We start from the raw sequence: 21,876 nt of genomic DNA, 5'->3' as shown, positions 1-21,876 counted from the left end.
GAAATCGACATTCAGGAGTGAGATAGGTCTATAGGAAGCACAGTCCTCCAGAGCCCTCCCTTTTTAAGGATGAGAGATGTATGCCTCCCTTAAAGATGGCAGGAGGAGGCCATGACTGTATGAATCATTAAAAATACTAAACATCGGTCCTGACAGTATATTTATAGATTCCTTATAAAGTTCACTGGGAAGTCCGTCAGGACCAGACACCTTTCTGTTCTGGAGCTGCCTCACAGCCTCCTGTACCTTTGTACTGGCAGAGACTTTTGCTCAGGGGTCACATCTGGGAGGTCCAAATTCTTTTAAAAAAAAGGACTCCATCCTAGCCTGTCCATCTTCACAATTTTCAGACTGGTATAGTTCGGAGTAAAATTTCTGAAATGCCGCATTAATCCTTTTAGAATCACGAGTTAAATTTCCAGTATCATCCCTGATCGAGGCAATGGCTTGGGGAGCATTCCTTTTCCTGGCAAGATATGCTAAGTACTTGCCCAGTTTATCTCCATGCTCAAACAACCTTTGTCTTGCAAATGGAAGCTCCTTTTTAGCTGTCTGTGCGAGCATGGAGTTCAATGTGGACCGGAGTGATGTGATCCTCTGTAATTTAGCCAGCGAGGGCTTATTGGCTGCCTTCAGCCATTTCTCGAGCAAGCATTGCTGCTCACCCTTCTGCCATTTCTTACTGGCAGAACAGGAAGTAACTAACCCCCTAACATAGGCTTTAGCAGTTTCCCAGAGGATGGACTGATTACTGGCTGAGCCTGAATTAATGTTTAAATAAGCCGTGAATTCAGTAGAAAAGAATTCAGTAAACTTGCTATTCTTAAGGATGAAGGGATCCAGTTGCCACTGCCTCGAACCTCCCATACTATCCTTACACTTGACAGTAATAGTGATATTGCCAATTGGACTTGACACCACCGAGCCCAATTGTGCTGCGGGAGTCAAAAAGAGATCAATCCAAGTATAGCATTTGTGCGGATTGGAGAAAAACGTGAAATTCCTGCTAGTAGGGTGAAGGTGCCTCCAAATGCCTACCAGTCCTGGTTCAACACACAAATCCCTTAATTGCTTAGATCGTGAAGATGATATCGGGTGGCTTTTGGGCAATTTGTCTACTGCAGGATCTATTAAGACTGTTAAAATCCCCCCCCCTATGATAATATGCTGAGATGCGAGGTTAACCACTTTAGAAACTGCATCTACCAGGAACTTGAGGGGGTGGGCCGGGGGACATTCAAGATCCCATATTCTTCCCCATTCTTCAAAGCTTTAAGGATTACAAATCTCCCATATGTGTCTTTAATACACTCTAAAAACTTAAATGGGAGATATTTCTAAACAAGTACGGCCACTCCCCTACTTCTAGTATTGAAATATGAGAAATAAACCCAGTCGTACCCATTCTGTTGCAGTTTCAAATGATCTGCATCATTTAGGTGTGTCTCTTGCAATAGGGTCACCCTCTCCCTTTTCAGGCTGGAAAGTACCTTCTTCATCTTGACCGGCGAGTGACTCCCTTTAATGTTCTAGGTGCACCACTTGAACACATCCTTAGCCATAACATTCTATAGCACCATTTAGACTCCAGAGAGGAAGAACTCGAATTATGAATTGCTCTGCTTCAGTACAAAAAAGTCCACAAAACATAACTACATAAACTAAAACAGCTACAACCAACAAACCTACAAGACTTCCAAAAACCGTGTGTATCAAAAACTGAAGAGCAAAAAGGCACTGTTTAGAGAAATTTACCCCATTCAAAGGAGGCACCTACACATCCCAACCCTACTAACCATCCCAACTATCCTCTTAACACCTCCTGCTAGGGTCACACCATAACACAAGGTAAAAACAATGACTGCAGATGCTGGAAACCAGATTCTGGATCAATGGTGCTGGAAGAGCACAGCAGTTCAGGCAGCATCCGAGGAGCTTCAGCAAAATCGACGCTTCGGGCAAAAGCCCCATTCCTGATGAAGGGCTTTTGCCCGAAATGTCGATTTTGCAGAAGCTCCTCGGATGCTGCCTGAACTGCTGTGCTCTTCCAGCACCATTGATCCACACCATAACACAGACAACCCAGGATAAAGTAGCAAAAGAAAAAAGCAAAAGGCAAGATCAGTAATATATACCAGTAAGTTAAAAGTAAATATGTCACTTATCCCCAGCATAACTTCACTTAGAAATTAAAGGTAAATACTCTATCCATCCAGAGCATAATTTAACGCAACTTATTACCAACAAAAGGCGACTCCACCAAGTCCTCCCTAAGGAGTACAAACCCGAGCAACTTTGTTATCTGTACCTATTCAACCTTCCAGTTTAACTTAGCGTGCCCACAAAGTTCCTCGCTTTCTCTGGCATGTCAAGTAAATGTACAGATCCATTATAGTTAATTTGAAACACCACTGGATATCTTAGACATGACTGGATCCCAGCTGATGAAACGTCTTGGAAAATCATGACCCTGGAGCACTTGCACACCAACGTTCTCGGGTCCTTCCCTTGGGCTCTGGAAGCTTCCATGACTTTCTGTTTGTCTTTATAATGATGGGACCGTACCAGAACATGGCGACGGCGCTGGTCCATACCTGGCCTCTGTGCCATGACACGGTGGGCTCTCTCAATCTTTATCTTTCCCTATTCAGCCTCCAAGCTGAGGAATTCTCAAAGAATTCCACTGACTGTTCACCTTCTGTCCCCTCCAATAGACTAACACGACAAACATTCTTTCTTCTGTCTCTGTCTCAAGATCATCCACCAGATCCATGAACCCACAGACCTGTGCTTCTAGGGCTTCAATCTGACTCTTGGAAAAATCAGCCTCAACTTGCACCCCTGTGACTCGGCGTTCAAGCTCATCAGTCCTTTTCCCCAGGTCTCCCAGCTGCTGTTCGTGCTTTTGCAGCATAACAGAGACTGGGGCCAGCGTCTCCTCGATTTTTTCTTCGATCTATTTTCCTTGAGAGATTTGGTGAGCTCCTTAATCAAGGCCTGGTGAGTAAACAAGCCCACTGCCTCGGTGAATTGAGCTGTAATCTAGACCCCAAGCGAACTTCCTTCTTCCTTCAGCATTCTCCCACAACAAAAACAAAGATAAGTGAAAGTTTCAAGTTTTGTACGACTTTTACCATTTTTTTGTTCACAGTGACTTGGATGGGACGGGTTCTAGCTCTGTCCTGCTGATATTACAGCATGGAGCCCAGCAACGTGATCCTCCTACGTCAATGCTACCTTGGATTCCCCTACCCGATATGTTTCAGTGAGATTATTTATCGAAGAGAAGGTGTACTCAACGTTGATCTGATGGGTTCAGGTCAACATATGTGTCCAACTTCAAGATGAAACAGCAAATGCTCCATGATCAGAAGCTATTATGGAAAATTACTGTATGGTGCACTATATCAGACCGACCTTCTAAGGAGGTTTTGGCCACACATATAAACTAGGTATTTCAAAAGGTACGATTTTAAAAGGAAAGTCAGCATTTGTACCTGAAAAATCTTCACTAGGAAATTATCAGTTACACTCAGAGCATGTGGCATAGAGTGCACAAGACATCTGATGGATAGGGTCAACAGCCAAGGTCTTTTCCCAGGGTAGGGGTGGTCCAAAACTGGAGAGCATAGGTTTAAGGTGAGAAGGGAATGATTTAAAAGGGACCTATCTAAAGGGCAACATTTTCATGCAGAGAATGGTGCGTTTATGAACTAAGTTGTCAGAGGAAGTGGTGGAGGCTAGTACAATTACAACATTTAAAAAAGGCATTTGGATGTGTATATGAATAAGAATGGTTTAGAGGGATATGGGCCAAATGCTGGTAAATGAGACTAGATCAGTCTAGGATATCTGGTTGGCATGGACGAGTTGGACCAACAGGTCTGTTACTGTGTTGTACATCTCTATGATTCTATGATAAGGGAAACTGTATTTGCTGGGGTATCCACAATAATATCGAAGGTGGTGAAGATGTACAAAACATGCCAGAATTACCAATCACATCAACACAGATCCCACACTGAGCTACACAAGATTCTATCGTACCCATATCCAAAACTGTAACTGATTTAATCACTATCCATGGCAAACATTTTCCCCTACTCCCCAATTACTTTTCCAAGCTTCCAATCATCAAAAATTGAAGGAAGCCTGCACACATCTGTGGAAGATGCAAGCATGCCATATTCAATTTGTTCAGTACAGCTAAAAAGATCATATCAAAAAGCATACCACAATACACGCACAGACAGGAGGAGGTTCGGAGTGGCCTGGCAGGCTAAGGTTGATCAACCCCCACGACCAGATAAAATATTTCTCAGACTGTTCAGTAAGAGTAGGGAGGAAACAGCAAGATAGCTGACAATAACTTTCAATTCCGCTCTGACCACAGGAGAGGTGCCAGAGAGCTGGAGGATAGCAGTTATTTAAGAAGGAAGCAAAGAAAACTACAGGCCAGTTTAACTTGAGTGCTGGGGAAACTACTGGAAGCAATTCCAATGGACAGAATTAATTTGCACTTGGAAAGGCAGGGATTCATCAAGAACAGTCAAAATGGTTTTGTTAAGGGGAGGTTATATCTGACCAACTTGATTGCATTTTTCGAAGAAAAATGTTCATTTTCACCATCAACTACCATCAATACCCTATTACAAAAATTTATATTATAAAAATTGAAATTACTCTGAGAAGAGTAATGATTTCATTCATATTACTCAAAAAGGAGCCTAACAACTACCTCACGCACAACTGACAAACAGCGGATGTCTGAGAGGCATAGATGAGAGAAACTAAGTAAATGGGAAACAAATTAAAATAAAAACATGTGGTGCTGGAAAAGCACAGCCAGTCAGGCAGCATCCGAGAAGCAGGAGATGTTTCGTGCATAAGGTCTTCATGAGGAATGTTCCTGATGAATAGCCTATGCTCAAAATGTTGACTCTCCTGCTCCTTGGATGCTGCTTGACTGGCTGTGCTTTTCCAGCATCACACTTTTTGACTTGACCGCCAGTATCTGCAGTCCTCACTTTCTCCTAGGAAACAAACTAAATTAATGCACAAATATTTGAAAGTAGTCAAGCTTAACACTTTACAAAAAAGTAGGAGATCCTTGTTTTTAAGAGGAATAGAATACAAAAACAAAAGTTATATAAGCCCTTTATGAAGCACTAGCCAAGCTTCAGCTGGAGTATTGCACTGAGTTCGAGGCATCACAACCTAGGAAGGATGTCAAAAGTTTGAAGAGGTTATGCAAAACGTTTACAGGATGGTACCAGAAATGAACAATTTCAGTTATATGGAAAGACAGCACAAGCAGTTATCTGGTATAGAGATGTTTAAGAGAAAATTTGATAAGGTTTTGAAGATCATAAATGGGGTTTGATACAGTAAATGAAGAACTATTTCCAATGGCAAGAAGGTTAGCAACCACAGTTTACCACAGATTGTACATGAGGAACTTCAGTTTTTACACAGCAAGTTGCTATATGGAATGTGCTGCTTTAAATGCTGGTGAAAGCAGAGCCAACAACAACATTAAAACAATGCTGGACAAATACCTTGAGAACATTTTTATAAGAAAGATTAAATCAACATGGTCCCAGAGGATCATAGGGCTGCCCTCTCATTGGTGAGAGATTAATGGTGATGGTTTAATCTGAGGGTCACCATGCCTCAGGTGAGGTTGAGAAGTTGGGATCTTAATGGTAACCTCAGATGATGTGGGCATTGAATCCCATGCTGTTGGGTTGCATGATGCATTGCACGCTAGTAATCCAGCCAACTGAGCTAACTAATCCCCACATTTTTATAATGCTATAGGGAAAAGAAAAGGGAGCAGGATTAGATGGATAGCTCTATCAAATAGCCATCAGAGAATGTCTGTGTTCTATGGTGCATCATTTTATGATTCTATTACAGTTCACATGACAACGCTTATTGGCAGGTGTTGCCAAGCCTTGGTGATTATCCTCGACATCTGTAGATGCAGAAAGCATAGGCTTCTGGGAAAGAGAGGAAGAATCTTTGAGAAAAAGCTCCAAACTCCTTAAAGTTTTTCATACCAAAATTCAATTATTTGTTTTAACTTATCTATAATGTGTTTTGATTCAAAACCAACAGTCACTGTCACGTTTTCCAAAAAAAATTAGTGTCATCATAATTTCCACTCAGTTTCAGAGCAATTAACAAAGTATCACTTGAAGGATCAATGCCACATAGCAGGAAATTGGAATCACAGATTCCGATCTAGGACTGTGTTTGCAGTTGCTGATTTATGCTTAATTGATATTTTTTCCTAATGATGTAGTTTCAAGAGTTAATGATTATTATATTAGGGTGGCTGCATTAAATTTGAATTTATCAGCACCGATACTACAAAATGCTCAGCGGGTGTGGAAATATCCATCAAAGAGAGAGAAAATGAGATTAACATTTCAGGTTAACAACTCCTTTGTCAGAACTGATGCAAGTCAACAACTTGAAATGTTAACTTTTTTAATCCACAGATGCTTTAACACCTGCTGAGTACTTCCAACATCTTCTGATTTTATTTTAGAGGTTGTGTTCATATTATTTTGTTCTTGAATTTATCAGAACAATACTTCAAAATGCAAACCCTTGATGCCACTTACTTTTAAACAATGTCATAGCAGTTTTTCCTGAGGCTTGCCTAGTTACAAATCAAACCTAGCAATATAATGTAACAAACCTACATTTGTGTAACACAACAATTAAACATCAAAGACCAGATCCCTTGGACACAAAGACTTAAAACAGACACACATTTTTCGAAATATCACTTTTATTCAAATATTAAGATAGCATTAGTTTGAGCAAATAGACAGCAATTTCCTAAAATGAATGCCCATACACATGAACTGTTTTGGAAAAAAAATCAAGAGAATTCAGATTTTCACAGTTGAATAGATGTAATGTTAATAGTGTGTTTAGGTTTCTATTAATTAGCATTCTTACCTCATCGATATTGCAATTTTAAGTGACAAGTACAATGTGTTATGGTCCTAACTAGTGGAAACACTGGACAAATCAGATTCAAAAATGAAACGAACTTGATAGGCCATGAACTTTATTTTTGAAATTTGCTTATCGTGGTGGTCCATCACGGAACGTATTCACAACAGGCTGTCACGTACTTTGTACAAAACTTAAACACACAAGAACTATTCAAAATGGTCTTATTACAAACTATTGGAAGTAAAAATTCAATACTTTTACCCTCAACAACAACCTTGCAGATTCTTGAATTTCAGTTATTTCAAATAGGTAAACAGATTATGAATAGATGTACCAAATAGACAAATAGATTATGAATAGATGTAGAGGCAATAGGGTAGAGGTAATGGGAGATTTTAATTTTCCCAACATTGACTGGGATACTTTAGCGTCAGAGGTCTGGATGGAGTAGAATTTGTAAGAAGTGTCCAGGTGAGTTTTCTAGAGCAGTATGTCAATAATCTGACGAGGGAAGGGGCCATATCGGACGTGGTACTGGGGACAAGTGGTAGAAGTTGTGGTGGGGGATTTCTTTGGGAACAGTGACCACAATTCTGTAAGTTTTATAATACTTGCAGATAAAGAAGAGAGTGGTCCTAAGGGAAGAGTGCTAAACTGGACCAAGGCCAATTATATCAAAATTAGGCAGGAACTGGGAAATGTGGATTGGACACAGCTATTTGAAGGGAAGTCCACATTTGAGATATGGGAGGCTTTCAAAGATAGGTTAACGGCAGTGCAGGATAGGCATGTCCCGTTGAAGGCAAAGGATAGGAAGGGCTAGATTCATGAACCGTGGATGACAGGAGAAATTGTATGACTAGCCAAGAGGAAAAGGGAAGTGTACATAAGCTCTAGGCAGCTGAGAACAGAACGGAGGAATATCAGAAGAGTAGGACAAGTCTTAAACAAGGAATCGAGCAGGCTAAAAGGGGTTACGAAATAGCTTTAGCAAGCAGAATTAAGGAAAATCCCAAAGCATTTTATTCTTTCATAAGAAGCAAGCAGGTAACTAGAGAAAGGATTGGTCCACTAAAAGATAGTGAAGGAAGCTGTGTGCCGAACCTGAGAGAATGGGTGAGATTCTGAATGATTACTTTGCATCAGTGTTCACTGAGGAGAGGAACATGATGAATCTTGAGATTAGAGATAGAAGTTTGATTAGTCTGGATCACGTTGGCATAAGTAAGGAAGATGGGTGAGGTAGGCTAGAGGTTATTAAGGTGGACAAATCCCCAGGACCGGATGGGATCTATCCCAGATTGCTGAGGGAGGCAAGAGAGGAAATAGCTGGGGCCCTGACAGATATCTTTGTGGCATCCTTAATTACAGATGAGGTGCCAGAGGACTGGAAGGTTGCTCATGTTGTCCCCATGCACAAGAAGGGTAGTAGGGATATTCCGGGTAACTACAGACCAGTGAGCCTGACGTCGGTGGTGGGGAAGTTGCTGGAGAGGGTACTGAGAGATAGGATCTATTTATATTTGGAAAGGAATGAGCTTATCGGTGATGGGCAACATGGTTTTGTGCGGGGAAGATCGTTCCTTACCAACTTGATAGAGTTCTTCGAGGAAGGGACCGAGTTGTTAGATGAAGGAAGGGCTGTTGATGTCATATACATGGACTTTTGTAAGGCTTTTGATAAGGTTCCTCATTGTAGACAAATGGAGAAAGTGAAGTCACATGGTGTGCAGGGTGTTCTAGCTAGGTGGATAAAGAACTGGTTGAGCAACAGGAGTCAGAGAGTAGTAGTTGAAGGGAGTTTCTCGAAATGGAGAAAGGTGACCAGTGGTGTTCCACAGGGGTCAGTATTGGGGCCACTGTTGTTTGTAATATACATAAATGATCTAGAAGAGGGCACTGTTGGTATGATCAGCAAGTTTGCAGATGACACAAAGATTGGCGGAGTGGCAGAAAGCATAAGGGACTGTCAGAGAATACAGGAGGGCATACATAGACTGGAGAGTTGGGCGGAAAAGTGGCAGATGCCTTTCAATCCAGACAAATGTGAGGTGATGCATTTAGGCAAGTCTAATTCTAGAGCGAATTATACAATGAATGGAAGAGCCTTGGGAAAAGTTGATGGGCAGAGAGATCTGGGAGTGTAGATCCATTGTACCCTGAAGGTTGCTGCACAGGTGGATAGAGCAGTCAAGAAGGCATAAAGTATGCATGCCTTCATCGGACGGGGTATTGAGTATAAGAGCTGACAAGTCATGTTAAAATTGTACAAGACATTGGTTCGGGCGCACTTAGAATACGGTGTACAGTTCTGGTCGCCACATTACCAAAAGAACGTGGACGCTTTGGAGAGGGTGCAGAGAAGGTTTACGAGGGGGTTGCCTGGCACGGAAGGTGCTAGCTATGAAGGGAGGTTGAGCAGGTTAGGTTTATTTTCACTAGAAAAAAGGAGATTGAGGGGGGACCTGACTGAGGTTTACAAAATCATGAAGGGTATAGACAGGGTAGATAGAGACAAGTTTTTTCCCAGGGTGAAGGATTCAATAACGAGAGGTCATGCTTTCAAAATGAGAGGTGGAAAGTTTAAGGGAGATACACGCGGTAAGTACTTCACACAGAGGGTGGTGGGTGATTGGAACGCGTTGCCAGCAGAGGTGGTAAAGGCATGCATGGTAGATTCATTTAAGATGTGTCTGGACAGATGCATGAGTAGGTGGGGAGCAGAGGGACACAGATGCTTAGGAATTGACCGACAGGTTTAGATAGTACATTTGGATCGGCTCAGGCTCGGAGGGCCAAAGGGCCTGTTCCTGGGCTATAAATTTTCTTTGTTCTTTTTTGTTCTTTACTTTAAAGTTTCTTGTTCAGAGGGCATGGGTTAATCTGGTTGCTTTTCACCAAATGTGCATTCTCAACAATATATAAACATGCATACAAAAGAGGAGAACTAGACCATTCAGCCCTTCAAGACAAACCCACAATTGAATAAGACCACAGTTAATCTGTTTGCATTTGTATTCCAAATTCTGATAAGCTTTGATCACAATCTACCTCCACCGAATAAATATCCACGGTCTTCTGTTGCAGAGAATTCTAATGTCACACAATGCTTGGGGAATAAAATTCCCATCTCTGTATAAAAGGTTGATCCCTAATTTTAAAAGTGCCCCCTAGGTCTGGACTGATACACAAAGGAAGCATCTTTTGCATGTATACCTTGTCAAAATATTCAGGACCTTGGGCACATCAATCAAATTACCCCAAAGTCTTATCTCCAGCAGATTGAAGCTGACCCTGTCCAACTTCTACTCATAAGATAACTCATTCAATTTGGCAAACATTCACTGAACTCCAATACAGTTACATCCTCTTTTGTATGAGGACAAAACTGCATACGATGTTTGAGATGTTGTTTCACAAAGGCCCTGCATAACTAAAATGTAATATCCAAAGTTCTATGTACAACTCCTGTCATAATAAAGACTAGCATCCCATTAGCCTACTATAGTGAAGATGTTAGAATCAAGCATTAAAGAGGTAATAGCAGGGATCTTGAAAAACCTGTAGTAATCGGGAAAAGGAAAACATATTTAACCAGTTTATAGGAATAACACGTGAAGTGGGCAAAGGGGAGACAAAATGTAATTGCACTTCCAGAAGGCATTTGACAAGGTGCCACTCAACAGGTTACTGTACAATGTAGGAGCGCATGTTGTGGCTAAATATGCAGATGACATAAAGGTGAGTCGGAAATTATGAAGAGGAATTACAAAGAGAACATAAGGAAGTTGCAGACGGATATGGGTAGGTTGAATGGTTCGGCAAAGATTTTGGCAGGTGGCAGTATATTATGGGAAATGAGGAGTTGTTCATATTGGCAGGAAGAACAAAAAAGCAAAGTATTAAATAGAGAACAAAAGCAGGATTCTGAGATGCAGAGAAATCTAGTGTACGAGCCAACAAAAAGTTAAAATGCAAGTAACTAAGAAGGCTATTCGAGACAGTGTTCAATTATTACTAAAAACTTCAGAATACACATGCTATATATTGCAAGAAGAGGTCTTGTGGTACAGTGAGTCACATTTCTACATGAGCCAGAAGTTCCAGGTTCAAGTTCCACTCTAGGACTTGATGACCACACATAAAATAGCCAGATAGGTTGACTATCAAATCTTTCAACACTCTGAATCATTCCAACATCCACCAATGGCTTAAAGAAAAACACTTCAAGACACCTATTTTACAAAAATTGTGACTTAAATGGTGCATTTCAAAAACAGGACAAAATTTAAATCATGTTGCTTTTGGACATGCACAGAAAAAAAACATTCTTTTAAAATTAGTAGACATTTTAGTTAATGGAAAATGAGCAAGAGCTTCATGATTTTAAAAAAATTACAAAATAAAAGCACTTATAGTCAGAAAACATTTCTAACCTTCATTGAAGGTTCATTTCTGACCATCATTTTTGGAGTTAGTTGAAGAAATGTACATACTAAATTACGGTTGTCAGTGGAAGATACCCATTCATACATTTTCTGCTTTTCTTGATTCACTGCCTCTCAATATTAGTTATGTAATCACACAGGAATGGAAGCAAGTCATCCATCTCCTCAATGTAATATTGCCACTCAGATCATATAGCTGAACTCTCTTTCTCAATTCTTTCATCCAACAATCTCAATGTTGAAAACTCAAATTGTTCCATATCCTCTTGTGTAAGAACTCTGTATTTTTATCACAGTGTGTGGGAAAAAAATGCTTTCTAATTTCCCTGCTAAGTGATCAAGAAGTTACGCTCCACTTCTAATTCGCCCATTAGAGGAGAATGTTGCACTGTACCCTCCCACTGCAGAACATCGTTGTAGGGGGCTTCTCAGAGTTCTAGGCCAAATCATCCTCAACTGCTTTGTGATATTACCTCCTGGAAATGTTAGCTAACAGCTGCAGAAGGTTCAGTCCTGTTTGCTGCTTTGCAGATAATGAAGCAATGTCCACATGCAACAAGACCTGAACAATGTCAGTGACTAAGTAACTTTCGCCACACATGACGGCCAGGCAATGATCATCTCCAACAAGAGAATCTAATCATATCACCTCAGTATTCAAGAATATTACCAGAGCTGAATACCCACCATCAACATCATAGGAGTTACTATAGACCAAAAGGTTAATTGGACTAGCCATAAAAATGCCATGGCTGCAAAAGTAGGTCAGAGGTTAGGAATTCTGAAATTGGTAAATCTTTACATGGCACAGATTTGGAGTGCAGCTCCAATAATACAATAAGATTGGTCTATGGATGTTCACAGTGCTGTTAGGAGACAGTAAAAGAACAGTAGCAGTAAAATAAGATAATATAGCTCCAAGTCCAGATGAGGTGTAGCTAGGAGGGGATCTTGGAGGTGGGAATGTTCTCACCTATCTACTGCCCTCCTCTTTCTGGGTGTTAAATGTTGCAGGTTAAGACCCCAGGGAGGACAATGTATCACACGAGATGAAATATGCCTACTAAGTTATGCAAGGCCCTGTCCTGAGACTATCCAAAATGTTGGCATGAGCATTCAGAAAAGCACGAAGCACTTTGACAGGACGATAGCTGGATCATGTAGAAGCAATTCCAGAAAATAGATGTGCACACAAGCAACTCAGGTACTCAATCCTTCAAATAGCACCTGCCCCATCAGGCAGAGGCTACAAATGCCACATTGAACTTTTCTGTCATCTCAAAATGCAATGGACTGAAGGGGAGGCAAGTCACCCTTGGTCCCAAAGGACGGCCAAGAAGATTAATTGGTTTGTTGGCTATTATCATTTTGTGTAGAGATAAAAAACTGCAGATGCTGGAATCTAAAGTACACAAACACGAGGCTGGAAGAACACAGCAAGCCAGGCAGCATCAGAAGGTGGAAAAGTCAATGCTTTGGGTATAACCTGACTTCTCCTCCACCTGATGCTGCCTGGTTTGCTGTGTTCTTCCAGCCTTGTGTTTGTCTACTTTGGATTCTAGCATCTGCAAGCTTTTATTTATCACTATATAACATGATAATACCCAACAAACCAATTATTGCTCTTGGTCATCCTTTGGGATCGAGAGTGACGTCTCCCCTTCCGTTCATTGCATTTTGAGATGACATGGAATACAGGGAGAACTAGCCATTTGGATACAGAACTGGCTCAAAGATAAAAGACAGAGGGTGGCGGTTGAGGGTTGTTTTTCAGACTGGAGGCCTGTGACCAGTGGAGTGCTACAAGGATCGGTGCTGGGTCCTCTACCTTTTGTCATTTACACAAATGATTTGGATGTGAGCATAAGAGGTACAGTTAGTAAGTTTACAGATGACACCAAAATTGGAGGTGTAGTGGACAGCGAAGAGGGTTACCTCAGATTACAACAGGACCTTGACCAGACGGGCCAATGGGCTGAGAATGGCAGATGGATTTAATTCAGATAACTGCGAGGTGCTGCATTTTGGCAAAGCAAATCTTAGCAGGACTTATACACTTAATGGTAAGGTCCTAGGGAGTGTTGCTGAACAAAGGGACCTTGGAGTGCAGGTTCATAGCTCCTTGAAAGTGGAGTCGCAGTGAAGGTGTTTGGTATGCTTTCTTTTATTGGTTAGAGTATTGAGTACAGGAGTTGGGAGGTCATGTTGCGGCTGTACAGGACATTGGTTAGGCCACTGTTGGAATATTGCATGCAATTCTGGTCTCCTTCCTAATGGAAAGATATTGTGAAACTTGAAAGGGTTCAGAAAAGATTTACAAGGATGTTGCCAGGGTTGGAGGATCTGAGCTACAGAGAGAGGCTGAACAGGCTGGGGCTGTTTTCCCTGGAGCGTCGGAGGCTGAGGGATGACCTTATAGAGGTTTACAAAATTATGAGGGGCATGGATAGGATAAATAGACAAAGTCTTTTCCCTGGGGTCGGGGAGTTCAGAACTAGAGGGCATAGGTTTAGGGTGAGAGGGGAAAGATATAAAAGAGACCTAAAGGGCAACTTTTTCATGCAGAGGGTGGTACGTTTGTGGAATGAGCTGCTAGGGGATGTGGTGGAGGCTGGTACAATTGCAAAATTTAAGAGGCATTTGGATGGGTATATGAATAGGAAGGGTTTGGAGGGATATGGGCCGGGTGCTGGTAGGTGGGACTAGATTGGGTTGGGATATCTGGTCGGCATGGACAGATAGGACTGAAGGGTCTGTTTCCATGCTGTACATCTCTATGACTCAATGACTAATGAATTCAACCTACCATTTGTAGACTCAACCAGATAAGGCAGATGCAATTTGAAGGATTGAGTATCTGAGTTGCTTGGGTGCATATCTGTTATTCGGAATTGCTTCCACATGATCCAATTGTAGTCCTATCAAAGTGCCAGTAGCTTCCCGAATGCTCATATCAACATTTTAGGTAGAGTCAGGACAGGGCCTCACAAAACTTAGTAGGCATGTTTGATCTCAAATAATGCTTTGTCCTCCTGGGGGTCTCTTGCTGCATAGTTTGCATAAGGATAGATGTGGCATCAGCCTTGCGTTAGACATGCAAATAAATGAGACTCATCAAACAAAACTGGATTGAGATGATTAACACACTGATATTAGAAATGTTGGTTTGGGAGAGAATGCTGAAATTGCACTGCCAATGAGATTGAAGTATTTTATGAAAACTGTAGCTTTTCTTCAATGCCTTAAGGTGCCTGCTGTACATTGTTCAAGCCTCAAACATATAGGAGTAGAGCAGGAATTACTGTTAGCTGAGAAGCTATGATCTTAGCTCCAGGTTTGAAGTCCCGGACATCAAAGAGTTAAGCAGTTAAGATGATCGCTAAGCATGTACACCAACTGGTTATCCCAGCAACTCTTGCACCCCATGAACAAATATACAAATTTATGAGGGCAGGTTGCGTGGACTAGGCTTGTGGTACTTAAAATGTTGGAGGATTCAAGAGTTCTTTCTAAAAAAAAAACTTATACATGAGATGAAGAGCTGCAGTTAAGACTGACATTCATCTGTAATCCCCAACTGCCTTGTTATAAATTTCTTCTTGAACTGCTGCAGCCCATGTGGTCTATGGGTGATCTGAAGGGTTATACCTGAAATGTCGATTTCTCCACTGGAGATGCTGCCCAGCTGGCTGTGTTCTTCCTTTATCACCTTGTGTCCCCCTTTCCTCCCCATCATCGAGTGGGTGTGGTGAAGGAGTCTAGTGATGCACTAAGTCAAGATGAACTCATATTCAGTTCTGGATCCATGTGGAACTAGTTGATTGAATCCAAAAAGGAGGCAGGCTAAGAAAAACAAGATTAGCTAGACTTGCTATTAATTCAGATACTCATGAAAGAAAAATACCACATATAGACATTTACGAGAAGAGGAGGAACCTGGGTTCTAATGTTCTGTACAGTCAAGTTATCTGATACTCACTCATCATTTTGATAATAAAGAATGAAAGATAAAACACCATAAAACTTTTAATAAGTATGCAAAGAAAGAAGTGGATTCCTTAAAGAGGGGAAATTATCATCTTGAGATATTAACAAACGTTAACTGTGTCACAACCAAGTAAAGACTTCATTATCAGAAGTTTTTAATGAAGGAAACTTTTCTTGTGCACCACTATATTTCATATAATGAATCACTCAAGTTTACTGTGGTTTTGGAATGTGGCTTTATACTATTTCTTCCGAACTCATTCTCACTTCCTCCTTCTAAGTCAATTTTTTAAGTCCTGTGACATTTACTCATCAGGACGTTACAATGTGAAGAGGAAGGGCTTGGAACCCAATTAAACACACTTTCCAGTTTTGAAACTGATCTTTTTACCTGGTTCAGTGTTTTTCTAGCAGTGAAGCAGAATACATTAAATTCTGTTCGTGTAGATATGTATCCTTACTCTGAATACTCCAACAAAGTTTTATAATTTCGGTCCATAATTTGAAATTTCTGATGATTAGCTTGCATTATAAAGTTTAGTGACAAAAATTATTTAATACAATAATGACTATAACTTCAGTGAATTTTAATATCAAAATTTTTCCAAATTTTGTAATTCAATTATGCTTGAGAAACATTTTGTCTTCTAAATCACTGTTATAAGGATGTCTCAATTCTGAAATTTTTGGCTGGGGTGGAATACATGTAATCTCTTGAAATTTTCATAGTTGGAGAGTTGGGAATAACTCCCCAGGAAGATGATAGGGTTTGCGTTTGCCTGTACCTCAGTGAGGTTCCAGACAAGATACCCCAAATCATTAAGCTCTCAGGTGAGGAGTCCTTGTGCACTAATTCCCACCTGTGTTGGCATAGCAACTGTCTGACCAGCAGAAAATCTGCACCATGAGAACGTAATACCCTTCCCAAAGACGTTTAATCAAGATTGCAAGGTAAAATGTAAGGACAAAACTAATCTGCATTCAAGTTTCACCAAGGTGGTTCGCAAACTTGTAAAACTGTGAATTAATAGTATCCAACTGAACTAAAAACTTGAAGACTGGTGAAGGAGGTGCATCACTCCTCAGATCACTATCAGTCTCAAACAGAAATTGGTAACTGACCTAAATTTGGTTTCCTGTAAGCTATCAATAGCAAACCTACAGTTCTTCAAACACAACTTCAAATATCTTGTGTAACGCTAATATGAACAAAGGGATAAAAACCGCAAATGCGACAAGCTTTTTTTAAAAACATAATTCAAGAAAAAGAAATCAGCTTACTACCTTAACTATCAACATGTAGAAAAATGTAAAAAAAATTCTAAAAAAAATCAACACAAAATCCAGAATGTCAAATTTTGATCATTATCATTTGGCAGGTTAGGATATACTGTTGACCAACAAGCAGCTGAAATTTAAACTAAGGACAGATTAATAACTAGCAATTCAATGTGGAGTCACAATGGCACCAAAGAGGGAATCAGTATTCTTAAATACACCTAAAGGCACACAATTTGCGACAGCGTACTTGAAATAATCAGAATTGGTCTAAGAAACACGCACTACCCTTATGCTCAGCTAGTGAAACTTTTGACATCTATCAAAATTTGTTGATTTACTAAAGTATGGGGGTATACCAATTTTTGTATGGACTACTGATCTAGAGTATTGAATGAATAATTTAAGTAATTATAGTTCAAATCCCCAACAAGGTATTTTCAGTAATAATTAAATAGTCACACAAATTTATCAGATAAACCCAATAGCTCATTAATCTACCTAAGTGAAGCACACGTCCATCCTTTCCTATCCTGAAGACATAACTTCCAGATTGATTTTGTTGTGAAAACAGTAACATGATGGAATACCTTATTTTGTTTTGCTGTTTTAGAATCTGTCCTCAATATGCTGTTGGGAAGAGTCACTACAAATCAATTCTTAAGGACTCTCACCATTGTATTGGGTGACATTAGCATCAGGCTAAGAGATGAAGTAGCTATAAAGCAGGCATCCAGGTGATGAGTTGAGCTACTGGCACCAGAAGAATTGTATTCTATCTCAATGGGTAACCTCATCCCTCAAAAGCATTCTGTACCATAATCCCATCAAACCAGATGACCACACATGGTTAAACAGAACTGTAGAACAGCATACTAGAAGCAGCCATCAGCAATACCAGAAGATGAAAACAGACTAAATTTCTGCAGTCCTGCCACATCTAGTTGTGTCTAATGGTGGGCAATTAATAACTGGGGGAGACAGCTCCCAAGTCTCTGAAGAGAGAAAGAGACATCTAGCTTTCCTCAATAGGATAGACCATGGCTAGTCTGTGACTTAACTCAATGAAAAGTCAGAAGTGAGGCCATTTGCTGATTAAACAATATCCACCTTTTTGTTTGGCCTTATAATAATAAAGTAGCTCCTTCTGAAGACCAGACATCCTGGACAACATCTAAATGACTGAAAAATAGTAAGTAACATCTGTGCCTCAGTAGTACTAAGCAATAAACATCTTCAACAGGAAACCTAACCATTTTCCACTGACATTCAATGGCTTTACTACTGCCAAACTATCACGATGGTTGCTACTGGCCAGAATCTCAACTGATACACTCACATATGTGCTGTAGTTTTTAGATTGACTCAGATGTTGGATTTTCTGTAGTGAGTGACTAATCTCCTGACTATACAAAACCTCTCCAACATGTCCAAAGTCAGTTGTTTGACTGAGCATTCTCTTTTGTTTGAATAACATCGAGGAAAAAGCAGTTTGTTTGACCCACCAGCTTGAACATCCACAGCAGCCTACTGTGGTCACAGCATGTACTGTCCACAGAATGCACTGCAGCTAGTGCATTTTCAACCACACATTCCAAATCCGCCGTTAAGAATAACACATGCAGCATTTTTGTTTCAAGTCACACACCATTCTGATGTGGAAATCTAATCCCATTCTTTACCTTTCATTGGTTGAAAATGTTGGAACTTCTTACTTAACAGCGAGGTGGGTGTATCTACATCATATGGAGAATTAGAAGCTGGGTCATTATCACCTTCTTGGTCAAACAAGGCACATGCAGGAAATACCAGCCCCATGATACCTATGTTCCAAAGATATATTCTTATTTATTTTAATTTGAAGTGTATGTTTGCCTCAACTAAGGTTAGACGTGGTCTGTTCCCCCTTACAAATGTCAACTTGCAGATTTGACACTGTAATTCTCCTCCCTTCTTTCTTTCCCAAAGACTCACGCAACAGCACTGCTAGTCTTGAGAAGGAGCAGAAGAGGGGAAATCACAAACAAATCCAAGCCTACCTCCACTCAGTATTCACATTTGCAAATCTATCTGACAGGAATCACCACAACAATGGAAGCAGAGACCTGGCTGATCCTTTCTCCCTTCTTTTGTCATAAGGCAGTGGAACTTTAGAAACCAAATGCTGTATACCCACTGAAATTAAGCACTTAAGTAGTTACTAGAAATTCAATAGGGAGATGCACCGTGTAAAGATAAACAGCATAATCCTATCAGATCACTGGGCTGCTCTTCTCTCATGAGCTAGTGGTGGTTTAACCTGAGGATTGCCCTGCCTCAGGTGAGGGGAGAGGTTGAAAAGGAGGAAAATCCTTCAGGGTCTTTCATGAGAGTCCTCAGCTAATATAAGAATTGAACCAGCCATCCAGCCAACTGAGCTGACCGACATCAAGGCACCATTAATGTAGCAATCTACTGCAGCACAAGCAAGCAGAAATTGGGCAATGTTGCATTATGCTCAGTAATATGCTGTTTTTACTTATTAAATGCTGGAGATGCTTAATGTGTTTGTTAAATGTAGAGATATTAAAACACTTTAAAATGTAGTCACTTTTGCAAACGTGGCAGAGGCTTAAAATTTCAGAACTGAAATTAACAGACTGAAATGTTTTAAATAAAATATTGGTCCCTGGTTTCCATCAAAACATGTTATACAATGGATATTACATTTGTTATCATGACTAAAAGATGCTTTATGTGTGCCAAAAACCCTTTTCCAGAAACCATCCAACCATAGGATAACCAGAGTAACATCAAATCAAAAACACACCAATTTTATTTAAACATAGGTTTATGCTTTGGAACTTATTCTCTCCAATTCTTGGAGCATAAACACTAACCAGAAGTTGTCTCAATTTCCCATGATATGCAACAGGATACAGCCTACGTTCAGAGATGTTATCAGCACTGGTTAACCTCAAAGTGGTCTGGAAAGGAGCCGGCATTGAAGCCAAATTCATGAATTTGATGAGCTGACCTTAGATTGCTAGACTGCAGTATCTTACAAAACATAATTTTTGTTTCTAGTTATACAGACACATATTCACCACAGACACAGCATTTTTCGCTTTAATGCATGTACTTTAAAAGTCTTCAGTCAATTGCAAAAGAGCCAATGACATTTTTGTTAAAAAGAAATGCTCCATGACTCCAACATGTACATGATTTCCGCATGATCCTCTTTCTGCCACATTCATTAAAGTTAGAAGCCACATAGGTTAGATTCTGACATTGCCTAGCAGATGTACAAATTATATCTGTATAATCCATCGCCCTTCATGTAGACTGTTAAAACGACCACACTTCTGAAGTCAGGGATTTGTTTTTGAGGGGGAAGGGGATTGCAGCTGATCTGCAAAATGAACTTTGAGGACTGTGCACTGTCTTTCTGCCAGTTGTTTTCCCAGCTGCTAAATGACAAGAGTGCTTCAAACACGTTGAAGTTCTCTTGAGGCACAGCAATGTTGTCATTAATGACTGGAAAGAACTTCTTAGTAACCAAAGTAAAGACAACTTCTCCATTGAGCTTAAAGCCACAACATTGTAACAATGAGGTACAGTGACAGCAGAAAAAGAAAGCAAAAAAAAAGCAAATCCTGCACACCACATCCCACTTCCTGATTGGACATCCTGCCCACGTACTCAAAGATCTGAGAGTTGAGAATTAGTCTGTTTAGTCACAAACAATGCAAAGAAGTATCCTTGAATCAAAAGACAGCTGACTAGAAATTGTATAGCATATATCCATAAAATGCCCAAATTATTTGCTGTATATCTATATCGAAAATCGATGCTATTAGACAAGTACTTTAGGCATTCCTGTTCCCTACCTTTTGCCTATGGTCAATCTCCTGCTTTGCATGCAAATATACAGGGTTATTTCTGGCCTGGGGAATCACTTTTTTTCCCCCCCAAAGGAATGTTTTTGTGTTATGACAAATGAACTGTTTTAACAAATTGTGAAAATAGAACTGATGACCAGGTGCAAGAGATTGAGGAAAATTACACCTAACTACGTTAAGAAAAATCAGAAGCAAGGTGGTTTTTATGCTCATGGTTTCCCCAGAACATTAATCAACTCTGTTTTCATTTCTCATTCTGCTCAATTATTTTTAGAATTGCTGGAGGCAAAGTGAAACAAAGAAACATTACCTAGCAAAACTACCGGCCTCAAGATTGACAGATATTTCAGTGCTGCATCCAAAAATAGCAATGGACTAATTTTTCATGCGTGGATGAATATCTGAGATGGCAGTTCTGCACAAAATGTTAAGACATTCAACATGAAAAAATAAATCAAGGTATGTTATACAATATAACCACCTATTATTACATGCCAAATTCATCAGCAGTGAAAACCAAGGCTAAGTATTAAAAGTTAACTGTTATATTTTGACAAACCAATTACAGTGTAAATAGTGAAAACAAAATACACAAGTAATAATTTTGAACACAGTTCTCTAGTTCTGAGAGCTCATGAATCAGAAGTCTGTTACCTGGTTCAACAACAAAGTTTTGCATTTGCCTCAGAAAGATCTAACTTACTTTACTCCCACTTCTCTGCTCCTCTATGATGAACATCGAAATACATAAATAATATTAACCCATTTCTTTGAATATTTATTACATGGTGGAAAATAACAACATTTAAACAATGTACAGAAAGCCGTAGCAGAAAATATGCCAATTTGCTCATGCTAATGTTAGTGCATTTCTTTGCACGAGATTCTTATTTAATTACATGCTAGTGTTCACTCATAATTATCAAATTCCCTTTTGCAAGAAAGAGAATGCTCAAGAAACTCAGCAGGTCTGGCAAAATCTGTGGAAAGAAAGCAGAATTAATGCCTCTAAGTCTGGTGTGACTCTACCTCAGAACTCCAGTGCCCACTCCCTGGGACACATGTAAAGCGAAGATGTGTGCAATCTTTTTTCTTACCTTCATCAGGCATTTTCTTAAAATCACCATTTCTCTTTGAAGAGCAACTTCTAATAGATCTACAATTATATTTGATATTTTGCAATCCCAGAATTCTGATTTGCTGTGTTGGTATATATCAATGATTTAGACTTAAAATTTGGGAGGCATGACTGAGACATTTGCAGACAACAAAAAAATTTGTCAAGCAGTGAAGAATTGACTGTTGAC

At 40.0% G+C, this 21,876-nt stretch overlaps 1 protein-coding gene across 10 annotated transcripts in view; it reads right to left on the bottom strand.

The window, feature by feature from the left end:
* Positions 1-21,876, bottom strand: part of hdac4 (histone deacetylase 4) — a 528,171-nt gene that overhangs the window by 270,212 nt on the left and 236,083 nt on the right. Inside the window, exon 2 of one of the 10 annotated variants that reach the window (XM_087988781.1) lies at positions 15,072-15,266. The exons of the other annotated variants lie outside the window; for them this stretch is intronic. Coding sequence (XP_087844907.1) covers positions 15,072-15,159 — 88 coding nt within the window. The 5' untranslated portion in view covers positions 15,160-15,266. The remainder of the gene's footprint in view (positions 1-15,071; positions 15,267-21,876) is intronic. 10 annotated transcript variants of the gene reach the window in all.

The sequence above is a fragment of the Chiloscyllium plagiosum genome, unplaced genomic scaffold (genome assembly GCF_037043375.1).
Source record: "Chiloscyllium plagiosum isolate Xiang-an unplaced genomic scaffold, Cpla_swu_hap1 HiC_scaffold_7, whole genome shotgun sequence".
NCBI classification, from domain to species: Eukaryota; Metazoa; Chordata; class Chondrichthyes; order Orectolobiformes; family Hemiscylliidae; genus Chiloscyllium; species Chiloscyllium plagiosum.
Note: the sequence above shows the minus strand (reverse complement) of the source record. Positions and strands in the feature narration are given on the sequence as shown.